This window comes from Tursiops truncatus, chromosome X, assembly GCF_011762595.2.
Source record: "Tursiops truncatus isolate mTurTru1 chromosome X, mTurTru1.mat.Y, whole genome shotgun sequence".
NCBI classification, from domain to species: Eukaryota; Metazoa; Chordata; class Mammalia; order Artiodactyla; family Delphinidae; genus Tursiops; species Tursiops truncatus.
Window position 1 is genome coordinate 66,792,947 of NC_047055.1, and position 26,395 is coordinate 66,819,341.

General features: G+C 38.3%; 1 protein-coding gene across 2 annotated transcripts in view; it reads left to right on the top strand.

The window, feature by feature from the left end:
• ZDHHC15 (zDHHC palmitoyltransferase 15) overlaps nt 1-21,616 on the top strand; it is a 146,925-nt gene extending 125,309 nt beyond the window's left edge. For both annotated transcript variants that reach the window (XM_073799443.1, XM_033849454.2), the window contains one exon: nt 932-21,616. In XM_073799443.1, the coding sequence (XP_073655544.1) occupies nt 932-1,030 (99 nt within the window). In that variant the 3' untranslated portion in view covers nt 1,031-21,616. The remainder of the gene's footprint in view (nt 1-931) is intronic.
• The last annotated feature ends 4,779 nt before the right edge of the window (nt 21,617-26,395 follow it).

Consider the following 26,395-nt stretch of genomic DNA (forward strand, 5'->3'; position numbering starts at 1 on the left):
AAAAGAGAAAAACTATGAAGAAAATTTAAATCACCTATAATCCCACCACCTGAAGATAACTCATGTTAACATTTTGTTATATTCCATCGATATTTTATATGAATATATTTGTTAAACATTGAGACCATATTGTGTTCAGTTTCGAATTCTGCTTTTTTCACTAATGCTGAAAGTAATTTCCCATTACATCAAAGTGCTATTGTTTATTTAACCAATTCTCTGCTGTCCAACATTAAGATTTTATTCAGTTTTTCACTATTATGAGTAAGGTTGCCAATAATATCATTGAACTTAAACATTTTTCCTCATTTATAATCATTTTCCTATGATAGGCTCCTAGAAGCAAAACTACTGGTATGAACTTTTTAAAAGACCATTAATATATATGGCCAAATTGTTTTCCAGAAAGCTTATACTAATAATAGCTGCTTGAGTACCTACTATATCGTTTTAGTTAGATTTTGTTATGCCTGTTTTACAGATGAAGAAACTAATTTGTCCAGAATCACAGAGATAGCAAATAGCAAAGTTAGAATTCAAATTCAGAATTGCCCAATTTCAAAGCTTATGTTATTTCTTGTGAATTTCAGAAATAAATATTTTTGCATTATCAAATTATTATGTATATGTACTAGAGGAAATGTGGAAAATAGAAAGTAGAGAAAATGAAAATAAATTACCCATGAATCCACCACTTCCAACAACTTAGTGTATTTCATTGGTCTTTGTTCCAGATAATGATTCTGGGTTAAAAATAAGTATAACATTGTATATATAATTTTGCATCCTGCTTTTTTCACTTAATATTTTTCAATGCTGATGCATACTCTTCAAAAATATATAACAGTTGCATATTATTGTCAATGGACGTTACCATGTGGATATTTACAGTAGCTTAGCTCACTTGTGAATTTCTTTTTTTCATTCCCAGGACCCTCTATCTCCAATGAAGCTTACAGAGTTCAGTGTTGGGAACCATTCTAATCTTCAAAATAAGTCACCATGGCAGATTGGAAGCTTCACAATTTGAAAGCATCCCATCAAATTCTTGCTGTGCAGATAGATGTTTCAGGACTTTACAGGTTATTTAATTTACTAGCTGAACTCATCAATCTGGTAGCAATTAATTCAAGCCAGTCTTCCTCTGCTTCTTTCTTCATTTCCCCTCTCCCCATCTGTGAAAGCCTAAATGTAACATATTTATCTTTCCAGAGGCTCTTTTCATTACTCTTGTCAGGTAAAGGGGAACTCAAAAGACTTCCTTGGAGTCTTTAACTTCCCTAGAAAGACTGTTAATCATATCTATAGAGTCTTTGTTTTATTGAGGGGAATCAGATTAGCTTGCTGCTTGTACACATGTGCATTTATAAGCATGCATATGTGCAGCATATTTACACAAAATTCTTCTGTGGTGTTGTGAAAAATTAGGCTTAAAAATCTGAAGTTTTTATTCAATCATATTTTTTTAAATAGCAATTTAAATATTTGCTGAGCTGTGAACACCTTCCCTATATCAGGTACCTAAAATTCAAGAGGGAGATTCAACACTGTGATCAAGGTCCTCAAATTGGGAATTGAACAACTATGTAAAACCTGTTCTCTGTCATAGATGTGTGATATTCCTGAAAACACCACAGCTAAGAGAGAAGATCAGATCAGATTTCCGTTTTATTTAACATAATGATCGGTGTTTTAAAGACTTTTAATGCCACACTGTGGTAAAATTCTCCAATAACGTTTATTCTTTTCTCTGCTACCTAGCTTTATTTTAGCCTTTATGAATTACTCTTATGATGAAAGAAAAACTATAAGCCTAAGTTATTGACCATTGGCTTTGTTAAGGGGTTTAAGGATGATGTTCAGGTTTAATTACAATACTGTTAATAAGGGTGAAGTTTCACAGTTGAAATTAGCCTAAGGATTAGCACTAAAGGTATTTTTTTTCACAACAGGGATTAATGTACAGATAGTGAAAAACCTAACAGTAACATGCCAACTCTTTCTCTTTTTTCTTTTCTTTGCTTTTTTTTTAGTTCCAGTAGTAGTGCAGCCATTAAGGTAGTTTACATCCATTTCCCAATTTATTTATAATAAGCCTTTATTTTAGTCCTAGTGCCTGAATCAATGAGTATGGACATTAATGCTGCTTCTCTATAATAATAATACCTAAGAGTATTGATGGTTTTCATTTCTCAGTCAGTGTCATAGTGCCCAGCTGCTAACAATAGAAGTCCCAACTCTTACAGAGATCAGTGAGTTAGAGGCATCGTACTGATATCAAGTTATTGAGCTCCTAGAGGGATGTTAGTTTTGCTAAATTATTCCCCCTAAAACCTTTTTGAGTAAAAAAGAATTGCCTGCCACAAACAATTCAGTGTTCAGATTTCAGTAGAGCTGTGAATGTGAGCAATTCAGCTACTTAAAGCAACAAAAGACATGTTCATTTGAATCCTCTAGGTAATTTTGGTCACGGTAAGACTTTCAGCATAAATTAAATGGATTGTGATTGTGGCCAGCATTTCATTTGAGAGGATACTAGACACGACTAAATCTATTAGGGCCAGGGACTGTTTCTCAAACTCAGATGCCAAGAACCAGCCTAGAGGATTATGCACACTGGGTTTCATGAAGAAATCGTGTATGTTCAGATGGGAAGATTTTTTTTCCCCTTCCTCTTTCCCTTTAAAACACTCTCTTGTTTGGGTTTATCTTGAAAGCTTATTTGATCATCCACATGGTCTTATGTTTGACAAGCCTTGCCTTATATTCATATAGAAATGCACCTTTCCTAAAGGTAGGGCTGTTGCTTACTCCACAGCCAGTAGGCCTCAAAGCAATCTTTCCCATCCATCATCTTCTGCCAAGAGTTTAGGCAGAATAGCCGCTAACTATGATTCAAAGTCATGAAGGAATCAAGAACTTATTTAATGAATAGAGTGTATCAGCACTCAGCACTCATAGAAATCAGGTCATAAAAGACAGTGTCAGGGAACCACATAAAAGCACTGGAAGGGTAAAGCTCAGGAAAGCTATAATGCAAAGTTGATTGTTTAATGTCTTACAGACTTACACTGTCTTCAAAAGGCCAAATAAATCAGGGTTTTACCTGGGGGCTTAGGGAAATAAAGAAACCCTATTCCTATCTCTGAACCTTTATTCCAATAGCTTATAGATTCTGATATTATCCCCGTTATAGGTCATTGAGTATTGACTTCTGTACCTAGACACCACCACCACCACCCCAATTGGCTGACTATTAGGAAGACAGACAGGTTTGTTTGATAATTAGCATAGCCTGATCTGGCTCCTTTGCTTGCTTTTCCTTGGGGCCATGTCCAATAACCTCCGTGGGACCTCATTCCCCAATCTTTGGTACCCATCTTCCCCATCTGCAAAACAAAGACACTCATTGTTGGGATCATACAGGTGAAAGGTGCTATGTAACTCCCCAGTGCTCTTATATATCCTTCATTGCAGGAATGGAATGCAAAGTTTAACCAGAACAGTATTTCTAAACAAATCAGTGTGCTCCATTCTTTCTTCCACGCTCTCATTGATGATTTGTTCTTGCAGAACTTAGAGTACCTTATTAATGATATTCCATTCATTCCAACAATGTCCTTGGAAAGAGGTGGAATAGAAGTGATTTTCCCCATGGTACAACCTTAAAAATTAAGGACAAAAGAAATGAAGCACCCTCCAAAAGCACATAGCTCTCTGGGACAGAACTCACAGTTGCCATGTCCAGTGCACCGTTAGAGTGACTTGGCTTCCCAGTACTGGGATAACCATGGAGCAGCTTAGAACACTGAGAGCAATTGGGGCAGGACCACATTTCAGAAGAGTCTCACTTTGTCCAAAATCTGAAAGTATGCAATTTATACAATTCTTATTTTCTATGTGATAGAAATGTAATATGTGCCTCTTTCCCCTTCTGGCCCCATGTGACACATATATTTCACACTGTGTGGCATCAGCCAGTGCCATTATGTCCTCTGGCACCCATAGAGCCCACTCTCAGGATTGTCTTTGCCAGAGAAAAGAATGTGCTTCCTCATGTTTATGCCAAGTTGCACAAAGTGTAGACATTGAGATTAATGAATATTTAAGCACAATCCTAGCAGTATAAGAATATTGAATATACATTATTGTAATGTGCATCTGAAATTTAATGTGGCCCAAATTCATAGGAATGTAACAGTCATGCAAAGCCTATCCCTTTCACCTATCATCACACATATATATCTATACATGTGTGCACACACACAGTGCCCCCAAAGCAGGCTGCCTGGTCATCAGGAGCAAATACTTTAAAGGAATGAGTCTCTGTCCTCTTAGAAAAAAGTCCAACAGTCACTGCAAGTGAATATTCCATTCATACATTCTAAAACTTCTGCTCCTAGAGTAGCTAAGGTACTCAGTTGGTGCCAAAGACATGTTCTGTGCCTCTATCAGAGTCACAGAAGGCATGTGACAAGATTGTTAGACCTTTCCACAAGTCTCATGTTCTTTGAAAATTCATGAGTTCCATCCAATCAGTAGTAAATAGTTTATGAGGTATGGTACATCTGCATTTCTTTAACCAGAGCTATAATGTACCATATTAAATAGTAGTCTTTTGCATGCAGGTATTATGTAATGTAATAATGAATGGATGGCACCTAATAGCATGCAACCCATGACCGTTTACTTCCCCAAAAGGGCTAGGGCTGTGTCCCACACAGTGTTCAAAACTATTAAATGTATTCTTTGTAGCAGCCTCGTATATGGCCATCAGCAGATTGAGTTAGACATGAATGTAATATATCAGGAAATAGATTCTTAGTAGGGAATGGTGTTAAAGGGGAAAAAAAACAGTAAGATAAGATGCATTTAAGGAATAATGGCTGTCATCCTGCTGGCTAAATCAGCAAAGGGATGCAGCAGGAAAGCTTGTACTGGGTCGTGGTAATATACGAAATGCATTGGAGAGCCAGAAAAAGAAAAGCACTGGAGACCTCAGCAGTTAAGCTCAAGTTGCCAATTTGCTACAAATCCTTTTTTCCACCAATCTGCTCAAAGTAATTGTATATAATATTCTTAAAACCATGTGTCTTGCTACAAAAATACCCACAAATACTGACCAGCTTTATCTTCCTAAGTTCTTTATTAAAAGCATATGCATAAAATTGTCATTTCTTTTCTATATTATGGAGTTGTTAAACAATGTTGGCAAAGGCTAAAATTTCAGACCACCTTCATGGAAGTTTCTATACTTCTCATTTCATGGGTATAATAGTGGAGTTTATTCACTCCCAGGTTGATTTGTATGTGGTATGTAGACTCTTCTGTAACATCTCATCTTCCAAACACCCCCTATTCCTGTGCTCAGTGTTTCTTATGTTCCTACATGGATATTAGTTGGGAAATTAGCAGCAATGGCTTTCTGGTAGAATGCTGACTAGTTTAATGTCACTTAAGTTCAGTCTGCTCAGCCTCACACATCTTTTGCCTTTCCCTCTGTTATTGTGATAAGTAAAAAGAAAGAGAAAACGTATATGTCTAAGGGTGATATGAACTCTGGTTTCCTTTTTCTTACAGTGAAGACTATGTTTATTATTCTCCAGATGCATGTTACCTGAAAAAAAATACGATGATGCTGAGAAAAGATTACAGTGGTCCACTTGCTCCTAAGTTATATCTTACCCTCAGGGAAACATTTGGAGACACCCTTATTCAGTAAGCCTCAGATAAGCTTCCCCTCAATAGATGCTTCATTTGCACAAAAAAAATCATTTTAAGACAGAATTAGCCAACAAGAAGGCAGAAGTCATTGAAAATGCAGAGCACTGAAAGCTGAAGTTTGAAACAAAATTGCTGACCATGACTAAATAATAATGGAGAATCACTTTGGAAAGGCCCAACCTGTAGAGGTCACACTTAACACAAACCAGAAAGAAGTCTTTTATTCCAGTTAAGCTTATTTTAAAAGTACTTACTTAGACTAGGTAGACCTCAGAACATCTCAGTTGAAAAATCCCATTTCATTTATTCCAATGCATCAGCTACAAACAGCTTTAATTTGCATAACAAACACAATGTAAAAAATTCAAATACCAGAAACAAAGGTAGCTGATGATTCTAGATTTTAAAAATGCATAAAAGAGGAGACCTTTATACAGGAATCTTATTTGAGTAGAGGTTACTAAGGAAATTCAAGACATAGATGTTTAAAAGGAAGCTTTAATTTATAGATATACGTAAAATGGTTCATACAGGAATGTGTAAAGATATAGACATGTATTTTCTTGATGTTATAAACAACAAAATTTACAAATTAATTTTCTCACCAAATGTAGGGACATTGAAAAATTAGTTTCTTTTTGAATGTTAAAATACTCATTCTCACACAGTAGCATGTTTCATTGTTTAGACTTTCACGGGGTGGAAAATTTATGATAGTAAAAAGTACATTTTAAGCAAACTTTTATTAAAAGTATTTGAATATGTTTATGGTTTTAAAAGAAATTTTCCTCATAAACCTTAACTGAAGTATTTATATCAACTTTGCAAATTAGCACAATATTAGACCCAGATCCTGACAATGTTGGTGTTGACAAAAAAAAAAGAAAAAACCCACAATGTGAGAGCTGTGAGCTCAGTTTTATTTGGGGCTAAGGACTATAGCCCATGAGACAGCCTCTCAGATAGCTCTGAGGAACTACTCTGAAGAGGTTGGGGTTTGGGGGAGGTCAGTATATGTGTGATTTTGGTGAAGGGGGTATATGCAATTAAGCACACATCTCAGTAGAAGGTTGCTGCTAGTCACGGGGAGCAGTTGTCTCCGTTAATGATTTTAGTGCTTTTCTAGGTATGAGAAGATGCAAGAATTTGGGTTTATAAAACTTCCTACTGAAAATATCTATCTGAAGGCCTGTTCTGCCAGCTTTTCCCAGAGTGCCTCATTCCTGATCTCCACCCTGAACTCATTTCAGGGTGTGTTAAAGGTCAGTGACTACAGTGTCCAGTGACTAGAGCCAGATGGCAAGCAACATTCTTTAGTTGGCATTGGCAAACTCTAAAATAAATATGGCAGTAGTATATAAGAATTTCAAGACAAATAAAATGCAATTCATTGTACAAGGAAAGCAAAAGTTTTGCTATTGGAACATTAAAGATTGTGGGATACCAATTAGTCAGAAATTGTTATTAAGTTATATTTACCAATCCACTGTCATACCAAACATAAATTACCCTGGACAATTAGAAGGCACTTATTAGAGTAATGTAGTTCAGAGGGAACGAGTACAGATGCAAATCTGAAGTGGCTTCTGAATCATAAGTGTGTGTGTGGCAGGGCTACTGGGTACTGAGGGTTGAGGTTTCTGTGAGTTGTAAAAAATTAAGGGGGAATACTGGGGGAAACAAGCCAAGATGGGAAACATTAACATTTTAACCTATTTTCCACTTGATTATGATTTCCCCTAAACTTTGAAGCCTTCTATTTTCTACCTACATATTATCAATCTATTAAAACTGTAATTTTGTTGTGGGTAAAATTAACTTACCTCTTCTATGCCTATACTGATCCAGAGAACTTCAGATTTGCATTTCCATCACTGCCTCTGTCTGATTATTGTAACAAAACTACCTGGAGCTCTATATATAAACATTACTTTTAAATACTTTCACTTATCATGAACTTGGGAAGTTTTCTACTTTTTACTCACAGGTAGTTTTAGACAAGTTCAGTTCAACCAAAGTCATCAGAAACAACTTTGCCCTTATATGACTGTTTTCATAGGGTGTAGACACTACAATCCTAGTTGATAAATAAAACAATGCATTTATTATGGAGTTTTTCTAGTGCTACCCAATCCAGCTTTAAATCTACTTCTTTATAATAATTCTCACTGCTATGAGCTATTACCTTTGTGAATCCTATTGTCAAGAAAGAAAATAAGGATAGTAGGAAGAGAGGGAGAGAGGGAAATTGAATTCATTTGAGGTTGCCTTAAACTAGGGACCCTAAATCTTATTTTGGTCATGCACTCCTTTGAGAATCTAAAGAAAGCCATGGACACTCTCCATAGAAAAGTACACACACACACGAACACACAGAGAATTTATAATTTCAGAGGGTTTCCAGATACTCTGAAATATGTTCATATATCCTAGTTAAGAATTCCTACTTTAAATTGTGTCCCATATTTATAGAATCATCAAATCAAATAAGTGAACCTGTATGTGATACTGTGTTGCATTATCAAACTGGGCTACAGGCTACCAATTAATGCAAAGTCTATGGCTGAGTTTATTATATTTTCAGAATTTGCGATTTCCATAATCCTCCCTATTACTCAAGGCTTTGGAGCAGTTGGATGAGCAGCAGAATGGCTGTTGCTAAGGATATCAGAGAGATCGGCTATGTACACAGCAGGTACTATATAAAGTCTTCTCTTCAGACAACAGGGGACCAAATGTTTCTCATCAAATTCAAGGAGTTTTAAGACGACAGCTGTTGGAATATTTAGTTCATGTCAGTGTTATTTTTAGTGACACTGACACTGGTTTTTAAATGTCAGAAATGGGCTTTTAAGGAGAATTTTCTATTATAAGCATTATGCCTTTTTTTTTTACTCTCAACCCCCCTGTCATTTATTAGATCTTGCAAATTGCATGCCTAAAGTTTAAATATCTCTTTTAATATTGTGTGAATTTATGCTACATGGCAGTGGTTCTCAAAGTGGAGACCCTCAAGAACTATCCAAAAGGAACACAGGAAACAATCTCTGAATCTCTGGGCCAGAAACAGTTCATTTTGCCTCCAGCCAGAGTGGAAAAAACTGGTAACTCATGGACCAAGAGCTATAAGTGTTCACAAGGGTATTATGTAGTGAGTAATGGGGAAAATTTTGCCTTGACTAAAGGGTGCTCTGGACCTACTGAGCAAAGCTTAAGAACAAGCCTTATGAAAATCAAATTGTTCATAAGTAACTTCACTGTGTCTCAGAACAAAACTCAAGAATTACAGGACTTCCCTAGTGGTGCAGTGGTTAAGATTCTGGTCCCAGGTTCAATCACTGGTCTGGGAACTAGATTCCACATGCATGTCACAACTAAGGAGATGGTGAGCCAAAACTAAGGAGCCCATGAGCCGCAACTAAGGAGCCCACCTGCTGTAACTAAGGAGCCACATGCTGCAACTAAGGAGCTGGTGAGCCACAACTAGGGAGACCTTGAGCTGCAACTAAGGAGCCTGCCTGCCGTAACTAAGAAGCTGGCTAGCTACAACTAAGGAGCCCATGAGCCGCAACTAAGTAGCCTGCCTGCCACAACTAAGACCTGATGCAACCAAATAAATTAATTAATAAATTTTAAAAAAAGAATTAACAGTAATGAAAATATCTAATGAACTTCCCTGGTGGTCCAGTGGTTAAGACTCCACACTTCCAATGCAGGGGACACAGGTTCGGTCCCTGGTCAGGAAACTAAGATCCCACATGCTGTATGGCCAAAAGATTAGAAAAAGAAACAGAAAAGAACATATCTAGCACCCAACATGAAAAAATTCACAGTATCTGGCACTCAATACATAATTACCAGCCATTCAAATGAGCAGTAAAATAAAACCAATAAAGGAAAGAAAAACTAATGGTAAAAATAGACCCAAAAAAAAAAAATAGACCCAGAAGTGAGATTATAGAAATTGTAAAAAACAAATGTTAAAACAGTTATTATAATTATATTCCATATGTTCAAAAAGGTAGAAGAAAACATAAGCATGTTAAGAAGAAACATGAAAAATATAAAAATTGAACTTCTATAGTTAAAAAAATGACAAAGATGAAAAATGTGCTGTATGCTATTAACAGATCATTAGAAACAGAAGAAAAATGATTCGTGAACTTGATTGCATAGCAAGTTGTTTAGAAATTATCTAAAATTAAACAGAAGAAAAAAGACTGAAATAAAAAGAACATACAATCATTGAGCTGTGGGACAACTCCAAGCTGCTTAATATAAAAGTAATTGTTTGTTCTAAGGGGAGGATGCTGAGAAACACTTTGAAGAAATAATGGCCAAAGGAGATAAATTCCAGAATAGTGGTGTGAAAACCTCCACAGACACTTTCCCCATCAAAAATTACTTTTAAAACAGGCATTTTAAGGGCTTCCCTGGTGGTGCAGTGGTTGAGAGTCCGCCTGCCGATGCAGGGGACATGGGTTCGTACCCCGGTCCGGGAAGATCCCACATGCTGCAGAGCAGCTGGGCCCGTGAGCCATGGCCACTGGGCCTGCGCGTCTGGAGCCTGTGCTCCGCAATGATGAGAGGCCTGTGAACCACAAAAACAAAAAAAAAAGAAACAGGCATTTTAAGTCTCTGGGAATTCTCCTAAGAGCATATAGCAAATGAAGAAACAGTGATGTAAGAAAATCTACTACATTTCACTACTAACAGCAACTTTATGGCATTTGAAATACAACCTGCTCCCTGCATTTGCCCCCCTCACTGGCTCAGCATGTTGCAAGCTCTACCCCAAGAAGGTGCAGCCTACCTCTCCCTGCAAGTTACCAGTGAAGGCTACAGAATTTGCCCTGGAGTGGCAGACCACCCTCATCCCACCCTCCAGTTCCATGTGGCAGAAGCTCTATCCTAGGCAAGAGTGGTTGATAACTTTGGGACTCTTCATCCACCATCCCACAAATGTGGGACAGAAGTTCCACCCCAGGCAAGGCAGACTGAGAATACCAGTGTCTGATCATCCTCACACAAGCTTGCTCATGCAGCAAGGAGAGGCAGCCAAGGAGAGAGCTCCAGGAAAGGTAAGCCAAGAAGGCCAGAGGTTACTACCCCCAACCAGTGTCCTGCTCATAAATCAGAAGTTTCACTCTGAGAGAAGTGGGCCACTTTTCCTGCCAGCTGTTCTGGGGCAGTGGTGTAGAGATTTTGCCCAAGGATGAGAGGCAGGAAATAAGAACAGATAGCTCAATGCTCTCCCCAAGAGAACAGAATTTATTTGGAATACAATGTAGGGTAATTCAAGCTTAATTGTGCTCTTAAAAGCAATGGAGATTTTAGTAGTAAGCAATGAAGAGGATGCAATAGCTCCATTAGAGAAACAAGATAAGCCATAGACCAGCTAGACGTTTAACAGGGAGAATCATGGAAAGAGACAACTGAAGGGGAGCAGATTTTGCCACTCCAAAATATGACTCTTTGGCATATTGACTATCTTAAGCTGGTTATTAAAAAAGAAAAATAGACATAAGAGAAGCTCTGAAAACTGAGCAGAATGTATCCTTTTGTAAGAAACATTTACATTTATAAGGGAAATCTATTTGTAAGCATGTCTCCCTTTCTGTACCAGGAAGAGAAAGAGGACTCTAAATCTCTAAAAACTCTTATCAGTGGAGAGGCAATGACTTCAATCTGTATAACTACTATGCTTTTCCTGTTAACTTCCCATAAGTGATTCCCCACCCCCAAGATCTTTTGTCTTTAGCTGAAGATAGTACTTAAGGTGACAACTTAACCTATTTCAGAGAGTTACTCAGTTTTCCTGGGTATCTCTCATTTATGCAGGAAGTATACATGTTATTAAACTTTTGTTGTTTTTCTCATTAATCTGTTATATCAATTTAATTATTAGACCAGCCAAATAACCTAGAAGGGGGAAAGGAAAAATTTTCCACCCCTACACAGCAAACAAGAGCCCTCCTGTAGTAGGAACAAACTTCAAAAACTGGTTTCAAAGACTACTGCTGCAAAAATGCCCAAAGTCAATTGGATCAGACTGTACAGCAATTTATGACCCAGGTCACTGTTTTAATAAATAGAGCAATCACCCAGCAATTAGTAGATGCAAATGGCTGGATATTATACTAACAGGCAGACAGCTTAACATATATAAGGGAAAGACACAGTAATAAAGAGGCCTGCTAAAATTATGTCATCCCATGGGGACTGTATGCATGTCCAAGGCTGCATGCTCTGAAGAGTGACATCAGATACTTCACATTGCAGCAGAGATAGACCTCATTTAAATAGTACAGCTAAGTCTCTAAACCAGAAAACAAGCCAAAAAAAGCCCCAAAGGCAGAGTGATCAGTACCCCTGAGTTACTACAATGTGTTATCAGAAATGTCCAATTTCCAATAACAAATTATGGAACATGCATAGAAAAATGAAAGTATGATCAATACATGGGGAAAAAATCAGGTAACACAAACTGCCTTTGAGAGAGACCACATGTTGGACTTAGGCAAAGACTTCAAAGCAGCTATAATAAATATGCTCAAAGAACTAAAGGAAACCATGATCAAAGCAATAAAAGTACAATGATACTTTTTTTTCAAATAGAATCAGTAGACAAAAATTTACCAAAAAAAAAAAAAACCCAACAATAGGAAATTCTGGAGTTCAAAACTAAAATAATTTAAATGAAAAATTTACTGAGGTGCTCAACAGTAGATTTAAGCTGGAAGATGAAAGAATCAGCAAACTGAAAGACACATGATGGAAATTATGTAATCCAAAGAATAGAGAGGGAAAAGGATGAAGAAAAGTTAGTAGAGTCAAATAAATGTACGGCATCTTTTAATAAACCAACATATATGTAATGGAAGTACCACAAGGAGAAAAGAGAGGGAAAGGAGCACAAAAAGTATCCAAAGAAATAATGGCTGAAAATTTCCCAAATTTAATGCCAAACATTTAGCTATATATCCAAGAGCTCAACGAACTCAAATAGGACCAATTTAAAGAGAGCCACACCCAGACAGTTTAAAGTAAAAAAATGTTGAAACCCAACAACAAATAGAAAATCTAGAAAACAGCAAGAGAAAAATGACTCATCATGTACAAGACAATCTCAATAAGAGTAACAGTTTATTTCTCACTAGAAACCATGTAGGCCAGAAGATATAAAAGTGGTATATGGGACTTCCCTGGTGGCGCAGAGGTTGGGAGTCCACCTGCCGATGCAGGGGACACGGGTTCGTGTCCCGGTCTGGGAGGATCCCACATGCCGCAGAGTGGCTGGGCCCGTGAGCCATGGCTGCTGAGCCTGTGCGTCTGGAGCCTGTGCTCCACAACGGGAGAGGCTGCAACGGTGAGAGGCCCATATACTACCAAAAAAAAAAAAAGTGATATATGCAAAAGGCTGAAAGAAAAGAAAACTATCAATGAAGAATTTTACAACCAGCAAAACTATCTTTCACAATTAAAAGAGTTGCATCAACAAAATGGCTGACCAGGCAACTCTAAGCTCCTGTCCTCTCACAGAAATATTTTCTTTTCTTGGCCACACTGCATGGCATGTGGAATCCTAGTTCCCTGACCAGGGATTGAACCTGCACCCCCTGCAGTGGAAGCATGGAGTCTTAACCACTGGACCTCCGGGAAGTCCCTCACAGAAATATTAAAAAATAAAAAATAGCATAAACAACCAACTTTGTCAGAAATCTGGAAAACAGTCAACTAGTTACAGCAACCAAGTGAACACTGAATCAGGAAAAAGAAAATTTGAAAATGATAAGAAAACTTTCTGGCATTTTTACCTGCCCTTGCCATACCCACTCCTTGATGCAGTGGCAGTCTTGAAGTGGTGGCAGACCATGTTCCCCCCGGTGAGACTTTGCTCTCTAGTTCCAGTTGGAGCAGAGCAGAACTTACTCTGATGGGGCCTGTGTATGTCTGTTCTAGCCTGTCTGGGAGCAACTTGAAGGACTGATTCAAGACACCAATCTTTAGTTTCCAAACTTGGAACTCAGGATGGAATAGTTGTGGGCATTGCTGGAAAATACTGCAAGGAGCAGTAAAACCCTACAGATGCCTGGGGAAAAAGATATGGCTAAGACAATACACTACTTAAAGTTTGAGAGGAAAAGCTGAGGGAGATTGTTTGGAAAATTAGGAAGCACCCTAAAGCACCCATGGATGCAGGTGAATTTAGATACCCACGTCCATGTCCAGGGCAAGAGAGAAGTTCCCAGCTTTCACCTTGGGCTTATCCTTAGGTTCAGTGCAAGCCTGTTAAAGGAGTGCCCCAGCACAGAGCCGATCTGCAAAAACTGGAAAAGGTGTTTTGTTGGAGAGGTTGATTTTATTTCTCTTTTATGTTTCTTTTGTTATCCCTTGTTTTGTCTTTATCTCCTGGCATTCAAGAAAATCTCTGTCAAAACATAAGCTGAACATGAGCAAAAGGAACAGAGACTTCAGTGACTACAACCAAAAGGAACATGGTGTACACAAAATAATTTGTAAAATTCACTAAACATATAGTTAAAGTAATTTAAAATTAAAACATTACAGTGCAAAATATCCACTTAAAAATAATCAGGGGGGACGAGGGGAAGATGGCGGAAGAGTAAGACGCAGAGATCACCTTCCTCCCCACAGATACACCAGAAATACATCTACACATGGAACAACTCCTACAGAACACCTACTGAATGCTGGCAGAAGACCTCAGACCTCCCAAAAGGCAAGAAATTCCTCACGTACCAGGGTAGGACAAAAGAAAAAAGAATAAACAGAGACAAAAGGATAGGGATGGGACCTGCACCAGTGGGAGAGAGCTGTGAAGGAGGAAAGGTTTCCACACACTAGGAAGCCCCTTCGCAGGCAGAGACTGCAGGTGGCAGAGGGGGAAAGCTTCGGGGCCGTGGAGGAGAGCACAGCAACAGGGGTGTGGAGGGCAAAGTAGAGAGATTCCCACACAGAGGATCAGTGCTGACCAGCACTCACCAGCCCGAGAGGCTTGTGTGCTCACATGCTGGGGTGGGGTGGGTGGCTGGGAGATGAGGCTTGGGCTTTTGTCAGAGCGCAGGGACAGGACTGGGGTTGGCGGCATGAACACAGCCTGCAGGGGGTTAGTGCACCAGGGCTAGCTGGGAAGGAGTCCGGAGAAAAGTCTGGACTGCTGAAGAGGCAAGAGACTTTTTCTTCCCTCTTTGTTTCCTGGTGCACGAGGAGAGGGGGTTAAGAGTGCTGCTTAAAGGAGCTCCAGAGACGGCTATGAGCCACGGCTAAAAGCGTGGACCCCACAGACGGGCATGAGACGCTAAGTTTACTGCTGCCGCCACCAAGAAGTCTGTGTGCGAGCACAGGTCACTATCCACACCCCGCTTCCGGGGAGCCTGTGCAGCCCGCCACTGCCAGGGTCTCAGGGGCCAGGGACAACTTACCTGGGAGAATGCACTGCACATCTCAGGCTGGTACAAGATCACATTGGCCTCTGCCGCCACAGGCTCACCCCGCACTCCGTACCCCTCCCTCTCCACGGCCTGAGTGAGCCAGAGTCCCCGAAGCAGCTGCTCCTTTAACCCCGTCCTGTCTGAGTGAAGAACAGACACCCTCCGGCTACCTACAAGCAGAGGCAGGGCCAAATCCAAACCTGAGCCCCGGAAGCTGTGAGAACAAAGAAGAGAAAGGGAACCACATCCCAGCAGCCTCAGATGCAGTGGATTAAAGCTCCACAATCAACTTGAGGTACCCTGCATCTGCAGAATACATGAATAGACAACGAATCATCCCAAATTGAGGAGGTGGACTTTGAGAGCAAGCTTTACTAGTTTTTCCCCTTTTCCTCTTTTTGTGTGTATGTGTATGCTTCTGTGTGAGATTTTGTCTGTATAGCTTTGCTTCCACCATTTGTCATATCCATCCGTTTTTGTTGTTGTTGTTTGGTTTTTTTTTTCTTTTTGAAAAAACATTTTTTTCTTAATAATTATTTTTCATTTTAATTATTTTATTTTATCTTACTCTATTTTATTTTATCTTCTTTCTTTCCTTCCTGCCCTCGTTCCTTCCTTTCTTCCTTCTTCCCTCCCTCCACCCTCCCTCCTTTCTTTCTTTCTTTCATCTTACTTCCTTATTTCCCTCCTTCCTTCCTTCCCTTCTTTCTTTCTTTACTTCTTTCTTTCTTTCGTTCTTTCTATGTTTTCTCCCTTGTATTCTGAGCCATGTGGATTAAAGGCTCTTGGTGCTGCAGCCAGGAGTCAATGCTGTGCCTCTGAGGTGGGAGAGCCAACTTGAGGACACTGGTCCACAAGAGACCTCTCAGGTCAACATAATATCAAATGGTGAAAATCTCCCAGAGATCTCCATCGCAACACCAGCACCCAGCTTCACTCAACGACCAGCAAGCTACAGTGCTGGAAACCCTATGCCAAACAACTAGCAAGAGAGGAAAAAACCCCACCCATTAGCAGAGGCTGCCTAAAATCATAATAAGTCCACAGACACACCAAAACATACAAACAGACGTGGACCTGCCCAACAGAAAGACAAGATCCAGGGCTTCCCTGGTGGCAAAGAGGTTGAGAGTCCACCAGCCAATGCAGGGGACACGAGTTCGTGCCCTGGGCCAGGAAGATACCACATGCGGTGGAGTGGCTGGGCCTGTGAGCCATGGCCGCTGAGCCTGCACATCCGGAGCCTGTGCTCTGCAAACGGAGAGGCCACAACAGTGAGAGGCCCGTGTACCACAAAAAAAAAAAAAAAAAAAATGGACAAGATCCAGCCTCATCTACCAGAACACAGGCACTAGTCCCCTCCACCAGGAAGCCCACACAACACACTGATACAGCTTTAGCCACTGGGGACAGACACCAAAAATAACAGGAACTACAAACCTGCAGCCTGCAAAAAGGAGACCCCAAACACATTAAGATAAGCAAAATGAGAAGACAGAAAAACACACAGCAGATTAAGGAGCAAGATAAAAACCCACGAGACCTAACAAATGAAGAGAAAATAGGCAGTCTACCTGAAAAAGAATTCAGAATAATGATAGTAAAGATGATCCAAAGTCTTGGAAATAGAATAGACATAATGCAAGAAACATTTAAGAAGGACCTAGAAGAATTGAAGATGAAAAAAACAATGATGAACAACACAATAAATGAAATTTAAAATATTCTAGATGGGATCAATAGCAGAATAACTGAGGCAGAAGAATGGATAAGTGATCTGGAAGAGAAAATATTGGAAATAACTACTGCAGAGCAGAAGAAACAAAAAAGAATGAAAAGAATTGAGGGCAATCTCATACACCTCTGGGACATTACACGCACCAACATTCAAATTATAGTGGTTCCAGAAGAAGAAGAGAAAAAGAAAGGGACTGAGAAAATATTTGAAGAAATTATAGTTGAAAACTTCCCTAATATGGGAAAGGAAATAGTTAATCAAGTCCAGGAAGCACAGAGTCCCATACAGGATAAATACAAGGGGAAATCCACCAAGATACATATTAATCAAACTGTCAAAAATTAAGCACAAAGAAAACATATTAAAAGCAACAAGGGAAAAACAGCAAATAGCACAAAAGGGAATCCCCATAAGGTAAACAGCTGATCTTTCAGCAGAAACTCTGCAAGACAGAAGGGAATGACAGGACATGTTGAAAGTGATGAAGGAGAAAAACCTACAACCAAGATTACTCTACCCAGCAAGGATCTCATTCAGATTTGATGGAGAAATTAAAACCTTTACAGACAAGCAAAAGCTGAGAGAGTTCAGCACCACCAAACCAGCTTTACAACAAATGCTAAAGGAACTTCTCAAGACAAGAAACACAAAAGAGGGAAAAGACCTACAATAACGAACTCAAAATAATTAAGAAAATGGGAATAGGAACATACATATTGATAATTACCTTAAATGTAAATGGATTAAATGCTCCCACCAAAAGATACGGATTGGCTGAATGGATACGAAAACAAGACCCATATATATGCTGTCTACAAGACACCCACTTCAGACCTAGAGACACATACAGACTGAAAGTAAGGGGATGGAAAAAGATATTCCATACAAATGGAAACCAAAAGAAAACTGGAGTAGCATTTCTCATATCAGACAAAATAGACTTTAAAATAAAGACTATTAGAAGAGACAAAGACACTACATAATGATCAAGGGATCGATCCAAGAAGAAGATATAACAATTGTAAATATTTATGCACCCATCATAGGAGCACCTCAATACATAAGGCAAATACTAACAGCCATAAAAGGGGAAATCGACAGTAACATATTCATAGTAGGGGACTTTAACACCCCACTTTCACCAATGGACAGATCATCCAAAATGAAAATAAATAAGGAAACACAAGCTTTAAATGATAAACTAGATGGACTTAATTTATAATTATAGGACATTCCATCCAAAAACAACAGAATACACATTTTTCTCAAGTGCTCATGGAACATTCTCCAGCATAGATCATATCCTGGGTCACAAATCTAGCCTTGGTAAATTTAAGAAAATTGAAATTGTATCAAGTATCTTTTCTGACCACGCTATGAGACTAGATATCAATTACAGGAAAAGATCTGTAAAAAATACAAACACATGGAGGGTAAACAATTCACACTTAATAACAAAGAGATCACTGAAGAAATCAAAGAGGAAATCAAAAAATACCTACAAACAAATGACAATGGAGCCACAATGACCCAAAACCTATGGGATGCAGCAAAAGCAGTTCTAAGAGGGAAGTTTACAGCAATACAATCCTACTTTAATAAACAGGAAACATCTCGAATAAACAACCTAACCTTGCACCTAAAGCAATTAGAGAAAGAAGAACCAAAAAAAACCCAAAGTTAGCAGAAGGAAAGAAATCATAAAAATCAGATCAGATATAAATGAGAAAGAAATGAAGGAAATGATAGCAAAGATCAATAAAACGAAAAGCTGGCTCTTTGAGAAGATAAACAAAATTGATAAACCATTAGCCAGACTCATCAGGAAAAAAAGGGAGAAGATTCAAATCCATAGAATTAGAAATGAAAATGGAGAAGTAAGAACTGACACTGCAGAAATACAAAAGATCATGAGAGATTACTACAGGCAACTCTATGGCAATAAAATGGACAACCTGGAAGAAACGGACAAATTCTTAGAAATGCACAACCTGCCAAAACTGTATCAGGAAGAAATAGTAAATATGAACAGACCATCACAAGCACTGACATTGAAACTTTGATTAAAATCTTCCAAGAAACACAAGCCCAGGACCAGATGGCTTAACAGGCGAATTCTATCAAACATTTAGAGAAGAGCTAACACCTATCCTTTGCAAACGCTTCCAAAATATAGCAGAGAGTGGAACACTCCCAAACTCACTCTATGAGGCCACCATCACCCTGATACCAAAACCAGGCAAGGATGTCACAAAGAAAGAAAACTACAGGCCAATATCACTGATGAACATAGATGCAAAAATCCTCAACAATATACTAGCAAACAGAATCCAACAGCACATTAAAAGAATCAGACACCATGATCAAGTGGGATTTACTCCAGGAAGGCAAGGATTCTTAAGTATATGCAAATCAGTCAACGTGATACACCATATTAAAAAATTGAAGGAGAAAAACCATATGATCATCTCAACAGATGCAGACAAAACTTTCGACAAAATTCAACACCCATTTATGATAAAAAACCTGCAGAAAGTAGGCATAGAGGGAACTTTCCTCAACATAATAAAGGCCAGATATGACAAACCCACATCCAACATCATCCTCAATGGTGAAAAACTGAAAGCATTTCCACTAAGATTAGGAACAAGATAAGGTTGCCCACTCTCACCACTCTTAATCAACATAGTATTGGAAGTTTTAGCCACAGCAATCAGAGAAGAAAAGGAAATAACAGGAATCCAAATTGGAAAAGATGAAGTAAAACCATACATAGAGAATCCTAAAGATGCTACCACAAAATTACTAGAGCTAATCAATGAATTTGGTTAAGTAGCAGGATACAAAATTAATGCACAGACATGTCTGGAATTCCTATACACTAATAATGAAAAATCTGAAATTGAAATCAAGAAAACACTCCCGTTTACCATTGCAACAAAAAGAATAAAATATCTAGGAATAAACCTACTTAAGGAGACAAAGACATGTATGCAGAAAATTATAAGACACTGATGAAAGTAATTAAAGATGATACAAATAGATGGAGAGATATACCATGTTCTTGGATTGGAAGAATCAACATTATGAAAATGACTGTACTACCCAATGCAATCTAGAGGTTCAATGCAATCCCTATCAAAGTACCACTGGTATTTTTCACAGAACTAGAACAAAATATTTCAAAATTTGTATGAAAACACAAAAGACCCTTAATATCCAAAGCAATCATGAGAACGAAAAGCGGAGCTGCAGTAATCAGGCTCCCTGTCTTCAGACTATACTACAAAGCTACAGCAATCAAGACTGTATGGTACTGGCACAAAAACAGAAAGATAGATCAATGGAACAGGATAGAAATCCCAGATATAAACCCATGCATATATGGTCACCTTATCTTTGATAAAGGAGGCAGGAATGTACAGTGGAGAAAGGACAGCCTCTTCAATAAGTGGTGCTGGGAAAACTGGACAGGTACATGTAAAAGTATGAGATTCGATCACTCCCTAACACTACACACAATAATAAGCTCAAAATGGATTAAGGACGTAAATGTAATGCCAGAAACTATCAAACTCTTAGAGGAAAACATAGGCAGAACACTCTATGTCATAAATCACAGCAAGATCCTTTTTGACCCACCTCCTAGAGAAATGGAAATAAAATCAAAAATAAACAAATGGGACCTAATGAAACTTCAAAGCTTTTGCACAGCAAAGGAAACCATAAACAAGACCAAAAGACAAGCCTCAGAATGGGAGAAAATATTTTCAAATGAAGCACCTGACAAAGGATTAATCTCCAAAATTTATAAGCAGCACATGCAGCTCAATAACAAAAAAACAAACAACCCAATCTAAGTATGAGCAGAAGACCTAAATAGACATTTCTCCAAAAAAGATATACAGACTGCCAGCAAACACATGAAAGAATGCTCAACATCATTAATAATTAGAGAAATGCAAATCAAAACTACAATGAGATATCATCTCACACCAGTCAGAATGGCCATCATCAAAATATCTAGAAACAATAAATGCTGGAGAGGGTGTGGAGGAAAGGGAACACTCTTGCACTGCTGGTGGGAATGTGAATTGGTACAGCCACTATGGAGAACAGTATGGAGTTTCCTTAAAAAACTACAAATAGAACTACCATATGACCCAGCAATCCCACTACTGGGCATATACCCTGAGAACACCATAATTCAAAAATAGTCCTGTACCAAAATGTTCATTACAGCTCTATTTACAATAGCTAGGAGATGGAAACAACCTATGTGTCCATCATCGGATGAATGGATAAAGAAGATATAGCACATATATATAATGGAATATTACTCAGCCATAAAAAGAAACGAAATTGAGCTATTTGTAATGAGTTGGATGGACCTAGCATCTGTCATACAGAGTGAAGTAAGTCAGAAAGAGAAAGACAAATACCATATGCTAACACATATACATGGAATTTAAGGAAAAAATATCATGAAGAACCTAGTGGTAAGACAGGAATAAAGACACAGACCTACTAGAGAATGGACTTGAGGATATGGGGAGGGGGAAGTGTAAGCTGTGATAAAGCGAGAGAGTGGCGTGGACATATATACACTACCAAACGTAAAATAGATAGCTAGTGGGAAGCAGCCACATAGCACAGGGAGATCAGCTCGCTGCTTTGTGACCACCTAGAGAGGTGGGATAGGGAGGGTAGGAGGGAGGGAGATGCAAGAGGGAAGAGATATGGGAACATATGTATATGTATAACTGATTCACTTTGTTATAAAGCAGAAACTAACACACCATTGTAAAGCAATTATACTCCAATAAGGATGTAAAAAAAAAAAAAAACAAAAAGTAGCACATGTGCCCTGAATATTCATAAAACCGCCTTTTGCCTAATTTACAATTTAACTAAAATAAATATTTTCCTTACTTTAAAAAAAAATCATGGAATTCCCTGGTAGTCCAGTGGTTAGAACTCCTCACTTCCTCTACAGGGGGCATGTTTTTGATCCCTGTTCTGGGAACTAAGATCCTGCAAGCCACGTTGCATGGCTAAAAAAAAAAAAAAAAAAAAACATCAGCAAAGGAGGAATAAAGGAAGGAGAAAGAATGAGAAACATAGAAAATAATAAGTAAAATGGCATCATAAATGCCACTATTTCGGGACTTCCTTGGTGGTTCAGTGGTTGAGACTTCACCTTCCAATGCAGGTGTGCAGGTTCAGTCCCTTGTCAGGGAGGTGAGATCCCACATGCCTTGTGGCCAAAACACCAAAACATAAAACAAAAACAATATTGTAACAAATTCAGTAAAGACTTTAAAAAGGGTTTATATGAAAAAAAGAAAAATTAAAAAAAATGTAACTATATCAATATTTTTAAAAAGTCACTAAACAGACTACAACAGTCTTCCAAAACAAAAAATAAAACCAGCAAACCCTGGTGTTATGGATTGAATTATGTCCCCTCAAAATCCATAAGTCAACCCCTAAATCCCATTGTAATGGTATTTGGAGATATGGCCTTTAATGAGGTAATTAACATTAAATGAGGGCATAATAGTGGGGTCCTAATGTATTAGGACTGCTGTCCTTATTGAGAGGAAAAGACACTAGGCATGCATGTACATAGAAGAAATGTCATGTGAGATCACAGTAAGGAGTTTGAAAGCCAGGAAGAGAAGTCTCATCAGAAACCAACCCTGCCAGCACCCTCATCGTGGACTTCTGGCTTCCAGAAATATGAGAAAACAAATTTGATTTTGTTTTATTTTGTTTTGTTAATTTATTTATTTTATTTATTTTTGGCTGTGTTGGGACTTCGTTGCTGCATGCGGTCTTTCTCTAGTTGCGGCAAGCAGGGGCTACTCTTCATTGCAGTGCACAGGCTTCTCATTGCAGTGGCTTCTCTTGTGGAGCACGGGCTCTAGGTGTGCAGGCTTCAGTAGTTGTGGCCCACGGGTTCAGTAGTTGTGGCTCATGGGCTCTAGAAAGCAGGCTCAGTAGTTGTGGCACACAGGTTTAGTTGTTCCACGGCATGTGGGATCTTCCCGGACCAGGGCTCAAATCCGTGTCCCCTGCATGGGCAGGCAGATTCTTAATCACTGCACCACCAGGGAAGACCCAATTTTGTTGTTTAAACCACTCAGTCTGTGGTATTTTATTATGGTATCCTAAGCAGATTAATATACATGAGAAAGGGAAGAATCTTATTTTCAGACTTGCCACATGATAATATTCAAACGCCAAACTGTTTTAAAAGGGTCTTTTTTAAAAAACAGGAAATTATGGCACAAAGGAAGACATATATTGATAGGAACGGACCCTGAAGAAGCCCAGACATTGAACTTACTAGGTAAAATCTTTAAATCAACTGTCATAAATATGACAAAAGAGTTAAGGAAACCATGGACAGATAAGAAAAGGAAACCAAAAAATTAGGTATAAAAAATGAGAATATCAATAAAAATATAGAAATTATTTAAAAAACCAGAAATTCTGAACCTGAAAGTTAAAATAACTGAAATTAAAATTCGATAGAGGGATTTAACAGGCAATTTAGCAGGCAGAAGAAAGAAATCAGTGAACTTGAAGACAGAACCATTTAAATTAAGTCTGAAGAGCAGAAAAGAATGAAGGAAAGTGAACATAGCTTAACGTATTATGGGAGAGAAGAAGAAGAAGAAAGGAGGAAGAAGAAGAAGGAGGAGGAAGAGAAGGAGAAGAAGGAGAAGAAGAAGAAGAAAGAAGAAGAAAGAGAAGAAGAAGGGGGAGGAGGAAGAGGAGAAGAAGAAGAAGAGGAAGAAGAAGAAGAAGGAGGAGGAGGAGGGGAGGGAGGAGGAGGGGAGGGAGGAGGAGGGGAAGGAGAAGAAGAAGGAGGAGGAGGAGGGGGGAGAAGGAGGGGAAGGAGAAGAAGAAGGAGGAGGAAGAGGAGAAGAGGAAGGGGAAGGAGAAGGAGGGAGAGGGGGAGGAGAAGGAGAAGAAGAAGAAGGGACGGAGGAGTAGGGTAGGAGGAAGAGGAGGGGGAAGAGAAGGAAGAGGAGAGAGAAGAGAGAAAGGGACACAAAAATATTTGAAGAAATAATGTCTGAAAAATAACCAAATTTGATGAAAGACATGAACTTACAAATGATTGACAAAAGGTCAATCAACTCCAAGCAGGATAAACTCAAAGAGACACGTGCTGAGACACAGTATAAACAAACTGTCAAAAGCCAAAGAAAATGAAAGAATCTTGAGATCAGCAAGAGAGAAGTAATTTGTCACATACATGTGATCCTTGATAAGATTAACAACTGTTCTCATCAAAAGCAATGGAGACAAGAAGGCAGTTGGATGACATATTTAAAGTGCAGAAAGAAAAAACTGTCAACCAAGAATTTTATATCCAGCAAAACAGTCGTTCAAAAATGAGGGAGAGGGTCTTCCCTGGTGGTGCAGTGGTTGGGAGTCCGCCTGCCGATGCAGGGGACGCGGGTTTGTGCCCCGGTCTGGGAGGATCCCAAGTGCCATGGAGCAGCTGGGCCCATGATCCATGGCCGTTGAGCCTGCGCGTCCGTAACCTGTGCTCTGCAATGGGAGAGGCCACAACAGTGAGAGGCCCGCGTACCGTAAAAAAAAAAAAAAAAAAAAAAAAAAAAAAAAAGCTATTTGAAGAAATAAAAATCTGTGGTAAAGGTAAATACATGGGAAAACATAAAAGGCAGTACTATTGTATCTTTATGTATGTATATAATTTTAATTTCCTACATGATTTAATAGATGAGTACATAAAAATAATTATAAATCTATGTTATTGGGAACACAGTGTATAAAGATGTAATTTGTGACAACAGTGATGTAGAGAGGGAATGGAGCTATGGAGCTATATAGGAGCATAGTTTTTGTATGCTATTGAAGTTAGGTTGGTATCAATACAAACTAGATGGTTATAAACATCAGACACTAAATAATAGCCGCATTTTAAGCACAATAAAAATAACTAAAGCATATACACAAAAAGAAATGAGAAGGGAATCAAAACGTTCACTACAAAAAATCATCTAACTACAAGAGGGCAGAAATGGAGGAAATGAGGGATTAAAAACACTATAAGATAGAAAACAAATGGCAGAAGAAATTCCATCCTTATCATGAATGTAAATAGATTAAACACTCCAGTCAATATCAGGGATTTGCAGAATGATAAAAAAAGCATAATCCAAGAATATGCTTTCTACAAGGGACTCATTTTAGAACCAAAGATACAAATAGGTTCAAAGTGAATGAATGGAAAAATACATTCCATTCAAATAGTAACCAAAAGAGAGTTAATATCACTATACTAATATTAGACAAAATAAATTTTAAGTCAAAAATTATTATAAGAGAGAAGGCCATTATATATTGATAAGTGTCTATTCATCAAATATATATTTAGCAATTATGAACATATGTGACCCAAACAACAGAAGCACCAAATACATAAAGTATATATTATATATATATATATATTCAGTAGTAGTATATATATATTCAGTAGTATATATATATATATATTCAGTAGTATATATATATATATATATAGAGAGAGAGAGAGAGAGAGAGAGAGAGAGAGAAGCACTTCATCCAACAACAGAAGAATCTGCATTCTTCTTGAGAACACATGGAACATTCTCCAGGATAAACCATATATTAGGCCACAAAAAAGTTTCATTAATTTAAAAGATTGAAATCAACAAAACGTCCTCTCAGACCATGATATGGATTGAATTTTGTCTCCCCTGAAATTCATATGTTGAAACCACAATCCCCAATGTAATGATGTTTGGAGATTGGGCCTTTGAGGAGGTAATTAAAGTTAAATTAGGTCATAAGGGTGAGGCCTTAATCTAATAGGACTGGTGTCCTTGTTAGAATAGTGAGTGACACCAGAGATCTATTTCTTCATATGCAAACAGAGGAAAGGCCATGTGAGGACACAGCAAAAAAGCAGCTATCTGCAAGCCAGAAAATAAGGACTCACATAAACTGACACTGTTGGCCCCTTGATCTTGGACATCCAGCCTCCAGAAATATGAGAAAATAAATATCCATTGTTTAAGCTACCCAGTCTGTGGTATTCTGTTATGGTGGCCCAAGCAGACTAATATAGACCATAAGGGAATGAAGCTAGAAATCTAAAACAGGAGGAAAATGGAAAATTCACAAATATGTAAAAATTAAACAGCATACTCAAAGAAGAAATAATGAGAGAAATTAGATAATACTTAGAGATAAAAGAAAAATAAAACACAGACCAAAAGTTACAGGATGCAGCAAAGGCAGTGGTTAGAGGGAAAGTTATAGCTATACATGCTTACATTAAGAAAGAAAGATCTTGAAGCAATAACCTAATTTTATACCTGGAGGAACTAAAAAAAAATAGAGCAAACTCAACACAGAACAGAAGAAAATCATAAAGACTGGAGAAGAGAAAGACAATAGAATCACAGATATC